Source organism: Hyaena hyaena, unplaced genomic scaffold (genome assembly GCF_003009895.1).
Source record: "Hyaena hyaena isolate Hyena2069 unplaced genomic scaffold, ASM300989v1 scaffold_161, whole genome shotgun sequence".
NCBI classification, from domain to species: domain Eukaryota; kingdom Metazoa; phylum Chordata; class Mammalia; order Carnivora; family Hyaenidae; genus Hyaena; species Hyaena hyaena.
The window spans coordinates 1,664,103-1,684,000 of NW_024080792.1; the positions used below are offsets into that span (position 1 = coordinate 1,664,103).

Here is a 19,898-nt window from a genome sequence, read left to right on the forward strand (position 1 = left end):
CTGCAAACACTGGTAACTTGGTCTTCATTCAAGTCTGAGCTTCTTTGATTTCAGCCCTTAGATATTTTTTTTTTACCCTGACACAGGAAAATGTGTCAACTTTGCTTATTTCTCTTTCCTATTTCCTTTTTTCTTTGAATGCTTTGGCTGTAATAAGAGCCGTACAACAATCATGTTCTTAAATTGCTTCAAAAACACAGGAGCGTAATAAATTCCATTAAGCTGCCAACAAATGAGACAGAGCAGACTCTGGAGGAGAGAAACAGAAGAACAGCAGGAAGACACATTTCAAGGAAGGGAAGGTGGAGAGATAACAAAAACCTTGAGAGTAGCAGGCTCCCACAAAAGAGAAGAAATGACTGCACTGTGAGAGGAGGGCTTTCTTCCTCCTAAATTAATGCTCGGGTCCCCAAGGACACAAATTAAGAATAACCCTAACCCCCAAAAGCTACTGTATAGTGATCAACTTTTCTTTCACACAGCAAAGGGGTTTTGTTCATACACAGAGGACCCCCCTGTGCACTGTGGTGCTCAGAGAAGCAAAAATCGGTTGTATTTTTCTGTCCCATTAGCTGTTGGCCACCAGAATATGGGGGAGAAAAAAAAAAAAAAAACATCTAAATGACACAGCTAACAAGGATTGCAGATTTGTAGCTTGTGATTGTGAGAAGTGGTATGTGAATCAAAAAAAGGAACAGCCTTGACTCTATGGAAAACCTCTTGCAGAAATTCAAATGGTCTCTTTAACACAGTTTGGGTAAAGAGAGCCCAAGATACATTAGAAACTGACTGATGGTTTTTTACTCTCATTTCTTGACTTGCTTTTTTTCACCTCTGTCGGCTTGTGAGTTTTTAACATTTGATAAACTGTGGAGGTCAACGTTTGAGGTGTTAAAATTACAAATTATTTAACTAACACTTCAAAAACTCTTTAGATTAGGCCTTTTATGGAGAATGAAGGCTTAGTGTAGAATCCATAAGAACTGATTAATTTAATGTCTATGTCCAGCATGAGGTTAAAAATACGGATTCAGTAATCCATATAATGTTTAGATACAGTGAAGTTAAATTAAAACCAAACATAAAATTCTATTTTTCAAAGTTATTTCCAAATTATAGGAAAGTAAATATTTTCTTTATATATCTGTATGATTAGGCTAAATGTGGCCCTGAAAATCAGCATTATGGCCCTCGTTGTTAGTGTTGACATTTGAAAAAACTCTGACGTTGTTTAGCTTCAGGGATTCATTGTAAGCTATTTTTTCTTAGTTATCAAAAATACTGTAGGATAATAAATTACTTCAAGTTTTTTTTTTTGAAATCAGCACTGTCTCCCCTTGAATATTAGAGACAGTGCTCAGCATGTGTGAGGGGAGAAATAGACGGGCATAAAGAGGAAGGGATACGGTATAAGTATTTGCAAGGGAAGGCTATAAAATCTATCTTAATTGCTTTCTATGATGTTCAGTATGGCATCCTATACAAAACGGTGATTTAAATGAATTTGCATTAAAATGACAAAGACTTTATAATTTACCATAACAGGTTGAAAGTATGTCAAAGTCACTGTTAATACTTTTAAAGACTAGATTCAATAGTCTATGTAATGGACTAGGACTAACTTTCAAGTGTAGCAATACCATTCTGTGGTTGTGTTTTTCTTGCCCTACACAACATTTTCGTCAAAACTGAGGTAAAATTCCCTTGCATCAGCTAAAATGTCCATTTCCTCTAAATCTCAGCCTATGAACTGGTGAGATTAATTGGTTTATTAGCTGGGGTAACCACAGATTTAGAACTCAAATTCTAAAACCTATGATCCACAAAAAGCCTTTCCCTTGATTTCTACAAGTTCATACAGCTATTCTGTCCATCTCTCCTTCAGTCTTCTGGTCTTGCACCTTTATGTCCTGCCCTGAATCAGATGGACACTAAAGCCCAACCATTTCTCTCGTTCTCACTCCTCTTACCAAAAAAATTACCTTGCACTTAATATTTCATTTATTTTGCAATATAACCAGAAAGTCACAAGGAGCCACGTTGTGCCCAGCTGTGTCCTCACTCTACTTTCTCTTTTTCTCTCCTGGCAACAGCCAAAGACTTCCATTTTCCTGGCAATTCTTCCTACACTCAGGATCCTTCAGGGTCTCCCTTTCTACTACAACTTAACAGTTTTTACAAAAAACAAAAACAAAAACAAAAACAAAAACAAAGACCAGCTCTTTTTTCCTCATGAAAAATCCTATGAACACAATTTTTCCATTTCATCTTTTTTGGTGAGATTTCAAGGCCTTCATAGCATGCTACATACACTTCATGGGAAAGAGCAATGGTTACTAACTAGCTCCAGAGCCAATATTATATGCTGGGACTTTATCTACGTTTGCACTCTTTATAATTCAAAAAAGGTTTTGATACAATGTTGGACATGAGGCCTGGAGGGGGTAGAGTGGGTGTGTGCATGTGTGTGCAAAGGCGTAATAAGAATAGACACTGTAGGGGGGCCTGGGTGGCTCAGTGGGTTAAGCATCGACTTCAGCTCAGGTCATGATCTCACAGTTTGTGGGTGCAAGCCCTGTGTTGGGCTCTGTACTGACAGCTAGCTCAGAACCTGGAGACTGTCTTTGGATTCTGTGTCTCCCGTGCTCATGCTGTCTCTATCAAAAATAAATAAAACATTAAAAAAAAAGAAAAGACATTGTATAAGCATTTACAATAAGAATTTTAAAATGTTCGTAGGAAACAAAGCATCAGAGAAAGCATAGTTGGAATTTCTGTGGAAGTCCCAGCCTCAAATAAGGAAGCATAGATGCCACTCGTCTTTCATGTCCATTGTACCTCAGAGACCCTAGCTCCTTCAAACACTCTGGGTCCCTGCTGCCCTGAGTCCATGCTGTCCCCATGGTAAGGTTAACAATCAGACACGTAAGGAATATGGCTCCCAGTGATGAGTCCCTGAGTCCATGCTGTCCCCATGGTAAGGTTAACAATCAGACACTGGGAATATGGCTCCCAGTGATGAAGGTGGACTCAAGAGAAAGTAACTTGCTAAAGGAATAAGTTTAGTTTCAAATATGATCCTGGAGAAGTATGAATATTATGCTTCTACACAGTAGACTCATCTTTCCTAGAATGAAGATATTCAAGAATTTGAAATGACACTATCTACATTGCATAATATCTTGATAGTGCTTGAAATATGAAATTACACACCCATTATATCTGTCCCTTATTTTTCCTTCCTGCCTTCCTCCATAAGCATTTATTAATATTCTGTGATATGCACTATGCTAGGACATGAGGATACAGAGATAAAAGACAGCTCTTGCTTAAGAAGCTCAGTACCTAGGAATTATTCAGACATGTAAAGTGATGCAGTAAAAACTGACCACTACTGGGGCACCTGTGGCTCAGGCTGTTAAGCTTCCGACTCTTGATCTCACGATTGGTGGGATCAAGCCCCATGTCTGGCTCTGCGCTGGTTGCAGAACTGTTGCTCTCCCTCTCTCTCTACCCCTCCCCTGCTTGTACTCTCTCTCAAAATAAGTAAATATACTTTTAAAAATTTAAAATTGGTCATTATTTACTAAGATCGAAGTGAAACAGGGTCTCATGAAAACATGTAGTACAGGCTAAAGTTGGAGGATCAGTAGACCCTTTCTGGAAGAAGGGGCACCTGAGCTTGTTTTGAAGGGTACATAGGTAGCTACTCTTCTGAAGGAGGGAAAGGATGTTCCACGCAGAGACAACACTGGATGCAAAAGCATGCCGAACACGTGATCTTTCTGAGGATGTGCAAGTAACTGAGCACAGCTGGAGCAGTGTGGCTGTAGTGTGCATGGAGAGATGACTGAGATACCAGCAGGACAGCTGAGGTGTGCTGAGTATCGATTGTGAAAACCCCTGAGGGGCAGTAAGGAGGGGCAGGAGCAGAGATGTGTTTAGTGAGGTCACTATGGACACGATATGGATGACAGAGGAGGGACCTGCGAAGTGAGACTGGAGGCTGAGAGCCTAATTTGGAGACATAAAGTAATCTGAATGAGAAGGAAATCCACATTCAGTTAAGTCACTGTCAAGCTCACACACACAAGACAAGACCTGGCCTGTAGGCAGTAGTAGTGGGTTTGAAAAGGAAGTAAAGAATTGAGACGATTATTAAAGTAGTAGAACAAACCGGTTGGTGGCTGGATGGGACGCCAGGAATAATGCCCAGGTGTGTTTAGCACCTGAGCAGATGATGAAACATTCATAAAGACAAATGATGTGAGTACTACAGAACAGGATCGGTTTGGAGATGAGGGGCCAGGGACTGGTGAGATGATATAATTTCAGTGTTGACATGTCAATTCAAGGTGTACTGCTGGGACACCCAAAAGCAATTACAATAGGCAAGTTGCAATACATTTGGATACATGGTTTGGAAGCTCCTAAGAGATGTCTGGTCTGGACCTGCAGAGAATTCCAGGATGTAGGTACTAGTTAAAGCCACAAAAATGAGATCAAAGGAGAGTGTATTAGTAAAATGAGAGGAGGGCATTTAGAGTATCAAAAAAATATGGTATTTAAGAATGAATATTCTCAAGTAACAAGAACCATACATCTAGAATCACTATAGGCAAAGATCTAGAAGAACTCTATCCTCTTTCTTCTTGTGGCTGGATTGGCTTTTAATTGTTTAGAAAGATCAGATTTATAAAAGGAGACTGGTCACTATGGAAACAGGCTATGCAATCAATATCAAACAGAAGAGACAGTTTCAACACAAAAAGATAATTAGTTTTTCTCTTAATTGTATGTTTTCATGGTTTTCAACAATCATATACACTTTTGGTCAGAAACTTCCAGTCAGTTAATGACCTGGTGAGCAAAAGCAAAAACACTCACCTCTAGCTCTTTTCCCCAGGTTGCTTACTACAAGGCATCCCAAACCCAGACATTTTGTGACTTCAATAAGTCTACATTTCATCAGGGTGTAGAATTGATCTAACTTCTGTAGCCAGCCTAAATCTAAATGAACAGAGTCACAAAGAAGGTAGCTTTATTTTTTCCTTCATGGCCTAAGCCTTTTAGTTAAGGACATATTAATTTCATGTGAATTGTCAATTGTTATTCAAGGCCACAGTTAAAAATCTCAGGCTGTAATAGAAAAAAGAAAAAAAAAAACAGAAAATTTAAACATGCAAATTTGTACAATGTCAGTCTCTTCTTTAGCTCCTCATTCTACATTTTTAAACTCAGGACTCATTCTTATTTAAATAATTGCTACTTTACTAACCTTATCCAAAAAAGCTTGTATCAGGGCTTCTTGGTTTGCCATATTCGCCATGTATCTATGCCTCCCAATGGAAGCAATTATCTGGGTCTCTTTTTCCAGAAGTTCACACAAAGCAGCTTTTCTTTCAGCCCCAGTGAAAGACTGGTTAATGCGTGCAAGTTCTTCTTGCCGCCAGACTAAAGGAAACACATGAAAGACTCTTGAGTTTTTAAAATCCCACATCTTTCAGAAAATTTTTTACCATCACGTCCTGATGAACAGTATTTTATTTTTGTATCAATTTAAATAAAATTATACATGAATATTATCATTCATATTGTACACTTGACATATGAAACAATAGGATGAAATGGAAGCTGAGAAACTTAAAGCAATAGAGTCAAATAAAGAGAAGCCAAAGGAAATCAGCCCAGATAATGTCAAATTATACTTCCAAGCAAGCACATGCTCTCCCAAGTACTGAAAAATATATGGTGTGGGTTTGTAGCAACCATGAACACGTACTACTCAGATCTCCTTTCAAGGGAATACCTGGTTTTGCTACCTAGGTGAAATAAGTCAGTCAGAGAAAGACAAATACCACATGACCTCACTCATATGTGGAATTTAAGAAACAAAACAAAAGAGCAAAGGAGGAGAGAGAGAGAGAGAGAGAGAGAGAGAGACTAAGAAATGGACTTTTACCTATAGAGAACAAACTGATGGTTACCAGAGGGGAGGTGGGTGGGGGGATGGGTTAAACAGGTGATAGGGATTAAGGAATACACTTACTGGGGCCCTTGGCTGGCTCAAGGGTAGAGCCTGTGATTCTTAGCTTGGGGTTTGTGAGTTCAATCCCCACATTGGGTATAGAGCTTACTTAAAAAAGGAGTATACTTACGATGAAAAAATAAATAAATAAAACAAAATGATTTTTAAAAAGAATAACTTCCCTTAGGAAGACATTTTGGATACCCCCCCCCACAATCAAAAGAAGATTGAAAGACAGTAGCATGTTATTTTCTTCATCTATCTATCTGTCTATCTATCTATCTTCCTTAAAAAGTGCTTAATATTTTGATATATGTATAAATACCTATCACTGAATTGTTTTTCACCTTTCCAGCAAAATTCTTCCATCAGAACTTTCTTATGCATCTATTTATATAATATAAAGATGTATGCACATTTATAATTTCCACCTGGAAGGGAAAAAGCACAATGTGCAAATGATTCCACTTTTCCTGACAAGTCTCATCTACTCTTCTTAAGAAAGAAAGAAAGAAAGAAAGAAAGAAAGAAAGAAAGAAAGAAAGAAAGAAAGAAAGAGAAGGAAGGAAGGAAGGAAGGAAGGAAGAAAGGAAGGAAGGAAGGAAGGAAGGAAGGAAGGAAGGAAGGAAGGAAGGAAGGAAGGAAAGAAGGAAAGAAGGAAAGAAGGAAAGAAAGAGGAAGGAAGGAAGGAAAGAAGAGAGAGAATACAGGCTGCGGGGAATACAGGTAGGTTACAGTGTTGGCTACGGCACTTCACATGGGCTGCCATACCGAGGCAGAAGCCATGCTCTCCCCACATGGCTCTTCAATGGCTGAGAACCAGGGGGGATTAGGGCCTGGCCAGGTCTGCCCAGCAACTACTTGTGGTTTCAGTGCTGACCACTGGGCTGCCTCAGACTTCCTCAGAGCTGTTATCTGTGTGAGGCTCTCCATCCCTCAACCTCTTTCCTTTCCTCTCTCAACTTCCACAGGTGTCAAACTGCATCCTGATCTGAAGACTTTCCTCGCTCTCTTTCCCCTTTATCTTTCACTTTGACATCATGGTGTCTGCTTCCACTAGGACCCACACTGACAGATTTATGCAGAATCATTGACTTCAATTATTTTCTTCATTACTAGCATGTAGGAACCATTTTAGGTTACTTAGGTAGCACTTAGGTACCATATCTTTACAAAACCTTAAATTATAGCAGCAAATGTTGTAAAGTAATTGTATTTACTTTTTACCCAAACCTATGAATTCAGTTAAAACAATATTTATGATTGGTTACTATCAATAAAGAATGGGTTGCATGAAATATATCCTAAGACCAAACTATAAAATGCCAAAGAGCAGTATTTTAATAAGCTCATTTTACCTGAGTAACAGCATATTGTCAAAATTAACTTACATGAGAAAAATGGATGACTAGGTCCTACCCTAAACTTAACTCAGTCAAAATTTCTGGGCTCAGATACATGCATTTTAACAAGTGTCTCATTCAATTCTCACACACACTAAATTTGGGGGAAGGGTAATTGTTTTATATCCCACTTACATTAAAAGAAGCAGAGTGTTGGAAAGAACCTTAGAAATCAAACAGTTCGACACCTCACCCACATGTAAGACAGTGTCCTCCTGTCCACAGTTTGGACGGGTTTAATTCGCTCACCCTGGGCCTGGGACTAGCCTACGAAGAAACAGACTCAATCTATTCTTCGTTCCAAATGGCATACCTTTGGCTATCAGAAGGTAGCTGGCACCTTCCATTTAGGTTTTCTCTTTGCAAGACATAAACACTTCCTTTTCCTAATTTGCATATTATTTGATATAATTTCATGTGTCATCCAGGTCAAGCTGCTCTGGCTTATCACAGTAGCTCTTTGACATTTGGCATACCAAATTCTTGACAAGATGGAATTTTATGCACAAGCGGCTAACTCTCCTCTCCTAAATTCCTAATTACATGAAACAAGAAACGTGAAGTGGGAGAGAAGAGGCAGAGACCCAGAACAGCACTGGGAATCAGAGAGGTACACCCTATACGTGAGGAATCATGGGGGATTTGTTATAGCGCAGATACTACTAGAAGACACTCAAAGAAACACATGTGTCCCCAAACCGCTGCTGTCTCATCTCAGAAAGTAGACATAGAAGGAGACAGAAAACCTTGATTCAATGCCTTAGAGCTTGAGCAGAGGGTAAGCGATGAATCTAGTTGATAGTTTACTATGTTTTAAGAAAGTTTTTGAAAAACTTTAGGAAGGAATAAAAGAAAAATGCCTACATTTCAAGTCATTACAGAAAGTAACAATAATCACAACTGTTTATGAAAAAAAGGCAAAAAATTTCAAAAGAGAAAGCAAAAAAGCAAGATGAGAGAACCAAAATCAAGCATCATAGTTATACTTAAAAATATAAAATGGTTACTTTTTTACCAAAAATAAGTTAGAATCATTTTTTTTTTAAATCCAATGACATAATGTTTTTCAAGAGACACACTTAACACAAAGCAACACCAAAAGTAAAGGTTAAACATAAAATGCTGGTAAATGTGAACAAAAAAGAAAACAGAAGCAGCAATATTAACAGTATATTGAAAATATATACAGTTATTGGGATAGAAGACAATTTTATGATGAAAGGTATGACCATTGTGAATGCTATATACAAAATCACACCCAACAGAACTTGTAAAGCAAAACTTCTACCAGTTATAAACACTACTGGAGTGAGTATACTTTATGTTACACAAACATCATTAAACTACAAATGAGTCAATCTATGTCAATAAAGAAGTATTTAAAGCATTAAAACATTTAAGCAATATGATTAACAAATTTAAATGACTCAAGCTCTGAACAACAAAGACTGAAAATGTATCTATTTTCAAAGCTCTATGAAACATTTAATTTATATAAATTCTAAGAGCAGGAATGAAAGAAAATGAATTCCCCAAATCAGAAATGCCAAAACCGCATTTTGATACAGTTCAATTAAACTAGAATTAAAAACACAAAATTTAAAAAGAAATAGTCCCAACTGCTTGGAAACGTAATAAATACCATAAAAAATAACATTTTAATCAAAGAAGAAGTTAAAAGTAAGACTGCCAACTATTAAGGAAAAAAACCCACTACATATCAAAATGGATAGGATGCTACAAAAAAATTGAAGTAATATAATTTTGGGGAACTTTGTAGAAATAAGCCTGAAATTCAAATCAGTTACCACTGAGAAGTGAGTCAGGCTGCAGGCAGAGTTAACAAAAAGCTGTAATGTTTGTGATAGTTACTCATGAACCTCCTCTGGAAAATCATGTCTGCTGGGTACTTCTCTCATTACCCATTATTATTTAAGTATCTGGGAGTGGCTTTGAAGCCAGGGTATATACACATAGACTGGGAACCTGACTTCATTAACCACGGTTGATCTGTGTTCTTCATAGAACATGGAAGCAGAACAAAGTTGAAGCAACAACCTATTGTTCTTTATTCTGAACACACACTCCAAAAAGTCACTCTAGTTTTTGACATTCATCATAAGCTTCAGTTCATTCTAACTTTTTGGATATTCAGAACTGTTCCTGAAAATGTTTTCGTGTCACGTTTTGGGTCATCCTTGTTACTGTACGTGTAGTGACCTCAGTCTGGAATTTACAGAGGATCTTCCACGCATGCACTTTCACGAGCTAGACGCTCCCAGACGCCTTCCCGCAGGTGGCAAGCCTGTCCTCCACCCATGCGGGTTTATATAGCTTTGGTTTTGTGCAAGGCACCCTCAGCCCAGAACACGTGGGAACATGCCCGCCTTACTACAACAAGGTCCCTTACAATGTCTCATTCTCTTCTCTCCTAATAGACACAGGAACCGTGATTTTAAGGTATAGACTTCGCCTTTGCTTCCTTTCTATTCTTAAGGCTGCTCTGAAAACAAAAGCCTGTTTGTTTTTTCTTACTGTACTATTTACTTCATCTCCTGTTTTCTTCTTGATTCCTAGTCCCCTCTTTTCTAATTAAACAGTACAATAAAAATAACACTACCACCATGGAGTGCTGGTTACAATGTGTCAGGCTCGTCTCAAGCTCTTCACGCCTATGAGCTCCTGACAAAGCAATGAAGTAAGTGCTACAATTATCCCCTATTTTACAGAAAAGGAAACTAAGGAAAACAGAGACTTGTCCTTGATTTAATCTCCTGACAAAGCAATGAAGTAAGTGCTACTATTATCCCCTATTTTACAGAAAAGGAAACTAAGGAAAGCAGAGACTTGTCCAAGTGGGACCAAGACTCAAACTCTGGCAGTTTGGCTCCATGGTACAGACTCTTAACCACTGCTCTCCCACTTCTCAAAAACATGTAATCTTTTGGGGCGCCTGGGTGGCTTAGTCGGTTAAGCGTCCGACTTTCGCTTAGGTCATGATCTCGCGGTTCGTGGGTTCGAGCCCCGCGTCGGGCTCTGTGCTGACTGCCAGCTCAGAGCCTGGAGCCTGTTTCAGAGTCTGTGACTCCCTCTCTCTCTGACCCTCCCCTGCTCACGCTGTCTCTCTCTCTCTTAGAAATAAATAAAACATTTAAAAAAAATTAAAAAAAAAAACATGTAATCTTTTAATTGGACAGTCCCTATGAATTCATTAGTTGGTCTACTACTAGAGAGCTGTACTTGTTAGCCAGCTATCTAATTCTTTCCCTTTCCATGGAGATAATTTATTATTATATTGTCAGAATGATGAAATTTCAGAGTCTCATGAACTGCATTCTCTGGCGATGGAATCAAACCCATTTTTTCTCTGAACTTTAAAAAAACTGCTTACCTGATCTGGTTACTATATCTGCTAAAACCTTATCATTTCTTTGTTAATTCAAAATACTCAACAATAATCATTGAGCAATTATTACATGAAAGGAACTCTATGAAAGTTCGATGGTGCATACAAAAGTGAGAAAGACATAAGGCTTTCCTGAAGGCACTAAATATCCTTGCCTCTCCCCAGTTGGAGACATATAAAATCCTTCCTGAGGAGAGAATTTTCACTTCTCTTTCTACTTATTTTTATCCACAAGCCTAACATTTTTCACCATTAGGCTTAAAGACCTCCTTTAGATAGATCTCTTCTTGACCTAAGATTGCTTCCTCTTATCTTCTACCAGATATGATTTATTTATTTATTTTTTTTTTTCTAGGAGAGAGAGAGAGAGAGAGAGAGAGACAGCGTGAGCAGGGGAGGGTCAGAGAGAGAGGGAGACACAGACTCTGAAACAGGCTCCAGGCTCTGAGCTGGCAGTCAGCACAGAGCCCGACGCGGGGCTGGAACCCACGAACCGCGAGATCATGACCCAAGCGAAAGTCGGGCGCTCAACCGACTAAGCCACCCAGGCGCCCCTACCAGATAATATTTATTAAGTAAATGTACTCTTCCATTCTTATATTCCAGACATGATTATGTTCTCATCATATTGCAGGGATATTTCAAAATATATCACATATATATAAATTGTATAATTACAAAGCATATCTTCCTTCTTCTATTAAAATTTCAGACTTACTTTAACACCAGTCTCTGCATTGGAATGTAAATATCTGAAGTGCTGTTTCTGGCCCCGGTCTGTTATAACTACTCCCTTTAAGAAATCTAGTTTCACAGGTTTATCATATGATTTCCTCTTCCTCTCAACTTTCAATATGAAATAATCCTGATCAGGCCAAGGACAGGCCAGTGATACTCTTTATAAGAATCCACTCTACCCTTTACCAGGAATACATTATTCAGTCTCTGTACAGCTTGGTCTGTTCAAAAAGAAGATTTTTAAATTTAAAAGCAAAATTGTCTTCAGCAAAAGAGTTGTAAATTTAAGGGCTAAATTATATTATGAAAGTCCAGGAAATCCATGATTGATGAGTTTATCCTTTAAGAGCAGTTTTAACCAACCAAAAGAACTTTTAAAACTTTGACAAAATCCATATAACCAAAGGCAGTATATGAATGAAGGGAAAAATTGCTTGCTTGTGGAAATAATAACTGAGAATATTTATCTCATGAGATTATATGGATGTTCTCAGAAAGCAAATAAAAATTGAATGATATAAGTAAGCCTATTTTACTTGCAGTTTTACATCAGAAGCCTTTGGGACTGGTAATAAATTTAGGCCACTAGGATTTTATTTAAGCTATCCTGCCAACCTCAAAGAGTAATATACTTCTCTCCTAGATTAATGCTGGGTGAATCTGGAGATTTTATATATATATATATATATATATATATATATATATATGCATTCAAATCTATATATTTAAATATACATATGCATTCAAATTCACTTATATGAATATATATTCAGACTTAACATTTTGCTTAAATTATTAGTATGACTTTTTAAAAGAAAACAATCCAGTGAAGCTAATTAGAAATGAAAGTAATGGTCTTTAATTCCAATAAAATTCTCCATTAGATGGTCCTATAAACCTATAGTAAGGAATGGAACGTGGCATCAGAAAAATACCATGTCCCAACTACTAAGGAATAGAAACACATAAGAACCAGGAGTAGATGGACAAAAGTTATTTTTAAACTGAATTGGCAGTTTTCAGAACTATACAGAGAAGACACTGAAGAAAATGAGAGATTCTGTCCTCTATCATAAAATATATGTTCCATAGAAATGATGATAATTAAAACAAAAAAATTGGAATACTGTACTTGTTTTCCAGGGTTTCCATCACAAAATACCATAGACTGGGTGGCTTAAACAACAGAAATTTATTTCCTCACAGTTCTGGAATTGAGAAGTTCAAGATAAAGGTGATGGCAGGGTTAGTTTCTTCTGAAGACCTCTCTCTTTGGCTTCTAAATGGCCGTCATCCTTCAGTGTCTTTACATGATCTTCTGTGTGTGTGTGTGTGTTTGTGTCTTCATCTCCTCTCCTTATAAGGATGTTAGTCATACTGGCTGGGGCTCATCCAAATAACCTTATTTTTTCTGAATTACTTTTTTTAAGGTCCTGTCTCCAAATTCAGTCACATTCTGAGGTGCTAGGAGAAACATGGATTTGGGGAGAACACAATTCAACCCATCGCAGATGTCAATAGCCACCAATATGTTTTTAATGTTTCTTTATTTATTTTGAGAGATAGAGGGACAGAAAGAAAGAGAAGCGGAGAGAAAGGAAAAAGAGAATCCCGCAGAGTCCAGGTTGGGGCTCTATCTCAGGACGTTGAGAGCATGACCTGAGCCAAAAGCAAGAGCTAGGTGTTTGACCAACTGAGCTACCCAGGAGCCTCTAATATTTTTAAAGAAAAAGATATTAAGGGAATTGGTACACTTGAAAGAGTACATTCATTTTATCTCCTTATCTTCTCAGACAAATCATCTAATTTCCAGGGTCTAAAGTTCAACTATAAAATGAAAGGATAGGACTTAGCACCTTAAGTCTATATACATTCTAAAATTTCTGAGCCCTAAACTTGTAATTTCCAAACAAGAAATAGAGAACATGCAAAATTTAGCCCACTAGTAGCAGTTTATATGCATCTGCTTTTTAAAATTCTCATTAACAGACTGAAAGCCTGAATGGAGAGAACAAAGGAAGATTCTGACTGAATATCCAGAGCCAGATTATGTCAATGGACTCCAGAAGCTAGAAGTCAAGTTGCCTTGAGATCAGAAGTAATAATCAAAGAAGAGTTATAAAATGCCTTTATCACAGGTCAAAACAAGGCAAAGGTTAGCAGATCCAATTCAACAAATATTTACTAGATATAATGAGCAAGGGTCCTATCAAGTGCCCTCGGTATAAAAGTAGACAGTTAAGAGAGTGGTGTTTACAGGGAATCATGGGCAAGGAAAAGAGGCTCTGAGCCCAATTTGTGCTGTCAAGAGAAGTTTCCTAAAGATGATAACCCCTATGCTGAGTCTGAAATAAGAGTGACAATTTAGATTAATGAAAGGAGTCACCCTCAACATATTGCTATAAAAAACAAACGTAAAAATAAAATATTATTGCCTGGAAATGCTCTTGACTTTGATACATCATATTAACTTATATAGTTAAATTAATTTTTTTTTAATGATTTATTTTGTTTTTATTACTGAGGGACAGATTACCCAGAGGAAAAGCTGAACTTTTTGGTTTTAATTCAAACTATGTAATTGTCACTACGAGCCACAAGAGGGCAGCAGTTTTAACGAGTACAACAAAAACAGAACTTAAAAATTACTATTCTGAGAGTTTTAAATTAGAATTTTAGGGCTAGAAGAAAACTAAGAGATGCATCTTTTATATAAGAAATTTCATTTTCTTCCATACAAATCATGTGTAGACATAAAATATATCTGCTCTATTTTAAGATAGAAAATCTGTATAAAATTATTTACCGTTTAACATACATATGCATGTCTTTACACTTTTTTTAAAATTTTTTAAATGCTTACTTAATTTTGAGAAAGACAGAGAGACAGAGAGCACACACGAACAGGGGACAGGCAGAGAGAGACGGAGACACAGAATCTGAAGCAGGCTCCAGGCTCTAGCTGTCAGCACAGAGCCTGACGTGGGGGCTCAAACCCCTGAACTGTGAGATCATGACCTGAGCTGAAGTTGGCCACTTAACCAACTGACCCACCCAGGCGACCCTTCTTTGCACTTTTAAAGTACTTTCATGAATGTAACAATAATATTCTTTCCTTTGTTCACATATGAATTTGGAATATTATTTGAATAGAGTTCTGCTGTAATGGAATTCTAGTTTTATACTTGTCTATAAGATCTTTCATAGACACTTGGCCAACAGTGCTCTCTGTTTAATTCTTAAAACTTAAAAATAAACTTTGTTTTCCCCTGAGAGAAGATGAAAATAGAAGTGAGGTTTAAAGTAAAACAAAGTATTTGCAGAGGTCAATGATTAGGAGAAAGAGGAGGCAGATGTAAAAGCCGAGGGAACAGGCTGTTACCTTAGACACTGCCACGTTCCTAAAGCCACTCAAGTTTGCATGTTACCAAAGATTTAAACTTATTAGCATTGCTTATTAGACCTACAGTTTCACTGTATTATCTTTTGGTGAATAGCATATTACCATATAGCTATTTAATAGGCCCAATATCTGACACCTCAAATTGTATTCAAGAGGAATGGTGATTTGAATAACAGAACATATAATAACATCCACAAAAAAAATATATATATAAAGAAAAAAATTTATATTAAGAAAATTTGCTTAATGTTATAAATAATCATAGAGAAGTCAAAGACTGTTATTTCTTTAGATAAAAAGACCCTGCTCAACTAAAAAAATATATGAGGCTACTCTTAATTTTATTTTTATGTTTTTATTTCTTTATTTTGAGAGAGAGAGAGGGAGAGAGAGAGAGCACAGCAAGAGAAGGACGAAAGGAGAGAGGGAGAGAGAGAATGTCAAATCCCAAGCAGGCTCTGCACTGCCAGTGTGAAGCCTGACACCAGGCTTGATCCCACCAACCATGAGATCATGCCCTGAGCCCAACCAAGAGTTAGACCTTTAACTGACTGAGCCATCCAGGTGCCCTAAGGCTATTTTTAATTTTCAAAACTCCTCTACATCATCACAAGAACCCAACTTCTCCACTTTCTGGCATCTAAAATAATAAGTAACTCTTCTGTTCCACTTCCTGGCACTTTAGCAGGGACTCCCGGAAAAGTGGAAGCTAGAGATAATTGCATTATGACATCTTTGGGTTTCCCCTTCATTCACTCACTCATTCATTCCACCAGTATTTGTTGGGCATGTGAGCTGAGCACAGAAAAAGTGAGAGCATCAAAAAAATAAAGACGTATTCTCTCATGGAGTTTGTAATGCAATGGTGAAAATTAAATGCTAAACGAAAAGATCTATTACTACAAATTGCGGTGGTGATATAAACGAAAGGTCTGGGGTGCAGTGATAACCATTAGATGACAAAAGGGTACCAGGTTGTATTGTCAGTCACAGAAGCCTCTGAGTAGGTGACATTTAAGTTGAGGTCAGAAGGGGGCAATGAGAAACAGCTTCAAGAACAGTGTATCTATTGCCCTGAGTAGGGAGTGCTTGGCCCGTCAAATAACTGAAGCTTTTAATTGTGTCAATGACTAACACGCATCCTGTGGAAGAAATAAGGTATAAAAGTCAATTGTGTAAAGAATATATATTACATTGATCATTAATGGGTGGGAACTAAAAGGTATTGCCAAGCCCTCGTCTAAAGGGCAGAATCAGAGACAGGATGCTGAATTGAGGGATTCAAGACAGTGCAGGCCTGAGTTCACAAACTCACAAGACTGTCAGGGAATCAGATTGGACAGTGCTTTCTCTTTTTTTCTCACAGGGATGATCGAATGAGATAATATACTGAAACCACAAAATTTACAGAGCAGTATGCACATCTTGTTTATCCACTGTTAATATAAAAGCATTCCCAAATTTAATCCCACCTTAATTCCTGTCCCAAATATAAAACATTATTTATCTCTTTAAATTCTCTAGCTCAAGATTCCCAAGACCTCATCCTGAAAGAAGGTCTTCCTTTTGTCTGTAATAAACCTGCTTTTCCTACTAATGAAAAATTATAAAGTTAACATTTTATGCAAAGCCTATTTCAAACTTACATTCCAATGCATTAAAAAGAAGTTCAAAATCTTCTTTTGTTTGAGGATTATGCCTCCGGTTATAGTCTAATTTCATCCATTCTTCTTTTTCTCTTATCTTCCTTTGTTCTTCCTCTGCTTCCCACTTCAACCTTAACATTTTCTGTCTTCTTAAATTCTCTACCATGACTTTAGCACGCCATCGTCTATAGTAAGTCTGTAACACTATCACCTATAGTTAAATTAAAAGGAAATAAAAAGTATCTACCATCAATTATATCAGATAATAACAAAAGGCAATAGTGATTATTTCTATTCCAGTGCAGTAACTACTAAACAAACTGGGAGTCTAGGCTTTCCTCTATGCCAGACATTCTCACACACATCATAACATATTAGTGTGGATAACACGCATCAGCTATTTGACTCTGAAATCTAACAAATACACCTACCTGGGAGGTAGTTAGTACAGTGCTCAAAAGCATAGACTCTGGGGTAAAGTTTAGTCTAAATCTCCCCTCTGCAACTCACTAGTTGTTTGATTTTGGTTTATTTTCCATATAACATTCTTAGTTTAACCCTGGTACATGCATCACAAGTCCTCAATAAATACTATTATTATCATGAATATTAATTATCTCTAGTTTATCTTAACTATCATTAACTTAGGCTCATATTTAAAACAAAACTTCATTACCTAAACATAAAGCAGATAGATTATACATAGAAACTACCAAAGGTAGGTTAGATAAAAAGGGGACTTAAGCAAACAGTATTTATAAATTGTGAGAAATATGTCTGAAGTCATAGTATAGTACTAAATCCTCAAAAAAAAAAAAACTGGCAATATGGCTGAGTGAGGTTTTTTTTTAATTTACTAAACTCATAAATAAAAATAAAATGAGAAGAGGTTACATCAAGATTGAGGACAGAGAATATGCTCACACAATCCCTTACTATATCCGAATCTCTGGCAATTAGGAAAATCATAAAAGCAGAAATTGGTAAGGACACTGGATCATACTAATGGAATCTTCCAAAGCAACAGAAACTTTGAAGAATCCCCTCAAGAAGGGAGACAGGGGGAATAAAGTGAAGAAGGACTCTATGCCTAATCATGTACAGGGAGGATGGAGAGGCAGGCTAGAAAATACAGAAGGGCCTGTGAGACTGTTTCAAGCCTTAAACCACTAGAACCTGTGAGCAGAAGGGGTGTGTTAGGGCACATGACAAAGTGACTGCTTGAAAAATGCCAAATGGACAGGCTTCTCTAAACAGTCTAGGGAAACCGCACCCATGGGGGACACCCATGATGAATAGAAGCCCCCACCTTCAGAAAACAAGCTCTCTTCCAGAGTCAAGCCTTGGCCATCCCCTAACACCACTGTGGTAAGGCTGTCGTAAACAAATCTGCATAGCACACTGGACATAGGGACCTCAAATACCCTGCCTACACACCCCTGAATAAACCAAACATTTGGGAAGAACCCACAAAATATAAGGCTCCTCATTCAACAAAGAAAAGTTTACTTTTGTGTGGAACAGAAATACTAAGAACAGTGGTTCCCAAAGAGCGGTGGTCAGACCAGCAAGCTCCAGACAGAATGAAGAAAGTTATTAGAGAAATTACTCAAAATATACTAAAAGAACAGGTCTCCAAACTAAACTCATGAGCTTTCAGACAGAAAAGTTCATGGCCAAATCTCAAGCATATCACAATAAGATTAATAGAGATAAAGAAAAAAATCCTAAAAGCTTCCAGGAAGAGGAAACAAAGAAATGAGAAACTGACATCAGACTTTTAATCAGAGTTTCAGTGTTATAAAGGAAAATAATTTTGAAAACAAGTTTAAATCTAATTATATACATGCACTCAAACTAAATTTCAAGAATGAGGTTGATTCAATAGGACTGAGAGGTTTATCTCCCATGCATCATCTCTGAAAAATTACTAGAGAATGTGTTCCAGCAAGAAAAATAAGTTAAAATGGAAAGATTAAAGAATTGAGAAAAGATTATGTTGTTAAAGAATTGAGAAAAGAGTTGTTAAGCTAAATAAATCTTATTTGGAAAATATCATAATATCAATATAAATATATCAAACAATAAAATGAAGTTATAAATATGTAGTAAATTATAATTATATAGTAAATGATATATATAATTACAATTATATATATACATATATAATTATAATTTCAGATTGAATCTCACTAGATAGGAGGAATGAGGGAGGAGGACAAGTAAATGAAAAACAGAAAACCCAGCTAAGGGCCTTGACTTATTCAAGAAAAAGGTAGAACCTGATTAAGTACGCCTTTGGTATAAAAAATTTAAGAAATAAAAAAATTTCTAATTTTTATGAGGAACCATTAGAAAAACAGAAACAAAGGACCTGCTTCTGAACTATGAAAGAAAGAACGAAAGAAAGAAAGAATGAAAGAAAGAACGAAAGAAAGAAAGAAAGAAAATGTTTAGTCAAACAAACAAAAGGAAGAAAAGGCTAGTAAAAGAAAAACAAACAAAATGTGAATAATATAAAAACCAAAATGAGATGGCAGGAATGAGTACAAAAATATCAATAGTCAATGTGTTTACTTCTTAAAACACAAAAGATTTAAAATAAATACTAAGTATTAAAATCCGAAGCTCAAGAATAAAGTAAATATGATACAAGTAGAAAGGAGTCAGTGAAGACAAAAGAGGAACTTATTACATGGAAGTTTACTCTTATATTGTCTTTTAATGCATCCCTCTGTGTACAGCTCACATCCCACTTTTCTCCTCCCTAGGAACCTCCTATTCACCTCCCAAGATTGTTTGGGGCAAATCGATTTGGTTCTTGATGCCATCCCCCTGGACAAGCATTTAGATTTTCACTTCCTCAGCTTAAGTTAAGGTAACATTTCTCCATCTGCTTTACAACTTTAAAATAATTGACTGGCATTTACTCTTCTCTCTTTTCATGTATTCTTCGTTCCTGTGTGTTTACAGTTTTTAAATTCTGTTTAATACCATTTTATTGGAGTTTGGAAAGTGTTGTAGAGATTTCCATCTCCCCACCTAGTATTCATTCTCCCCTACTTCCTTAATAAGAAAATCTCAATCTTACTGAGAAGCAACAATATGAAACTTTAAAAATGTATTTATCACACACGCACAATGAGGATAATCACATGAAACACTTTGGGCCAATGAGATGGAATTGGAAGACACTGGGTGGGGCTTTCAGGGAAAACTCTTGAGGGTAGCATACATGGTTCATACTCCCTTGCCCTCTCCCTTCTTCCTGCAT

General features: G+C 36.9%; 1 protein-coding gene across 1 annotated transcript in view; it reads right to left on the reverse strand.

The window, feature by feature from the left end:
- IQUB (IQ motif and ubiquitin domain containing) overlaps positions 1 to 19,898 on the reverse strand; it is a 56,568-nt gene that overhangs the window by 15,146 nt on the left and 21,524 nt on the right. The window contains exons 7-8 of the mRNA XM_039239657.1: positions 16,625 to 16,835; positions 5,279 to 5,454 (exon numbers count right to left, since the gene is read on the reverse strand). Of these exons, the coding sequence (XP_039095588.1) occupies positions 5,279 to 5,454; positions 16,625 to 16,835 (387 nt within the window). The remainder of the gene's footprint in view (positions 1 to 5,278; positions 5,455 to 16,624; positions 16,836 to 19,898) is intronic.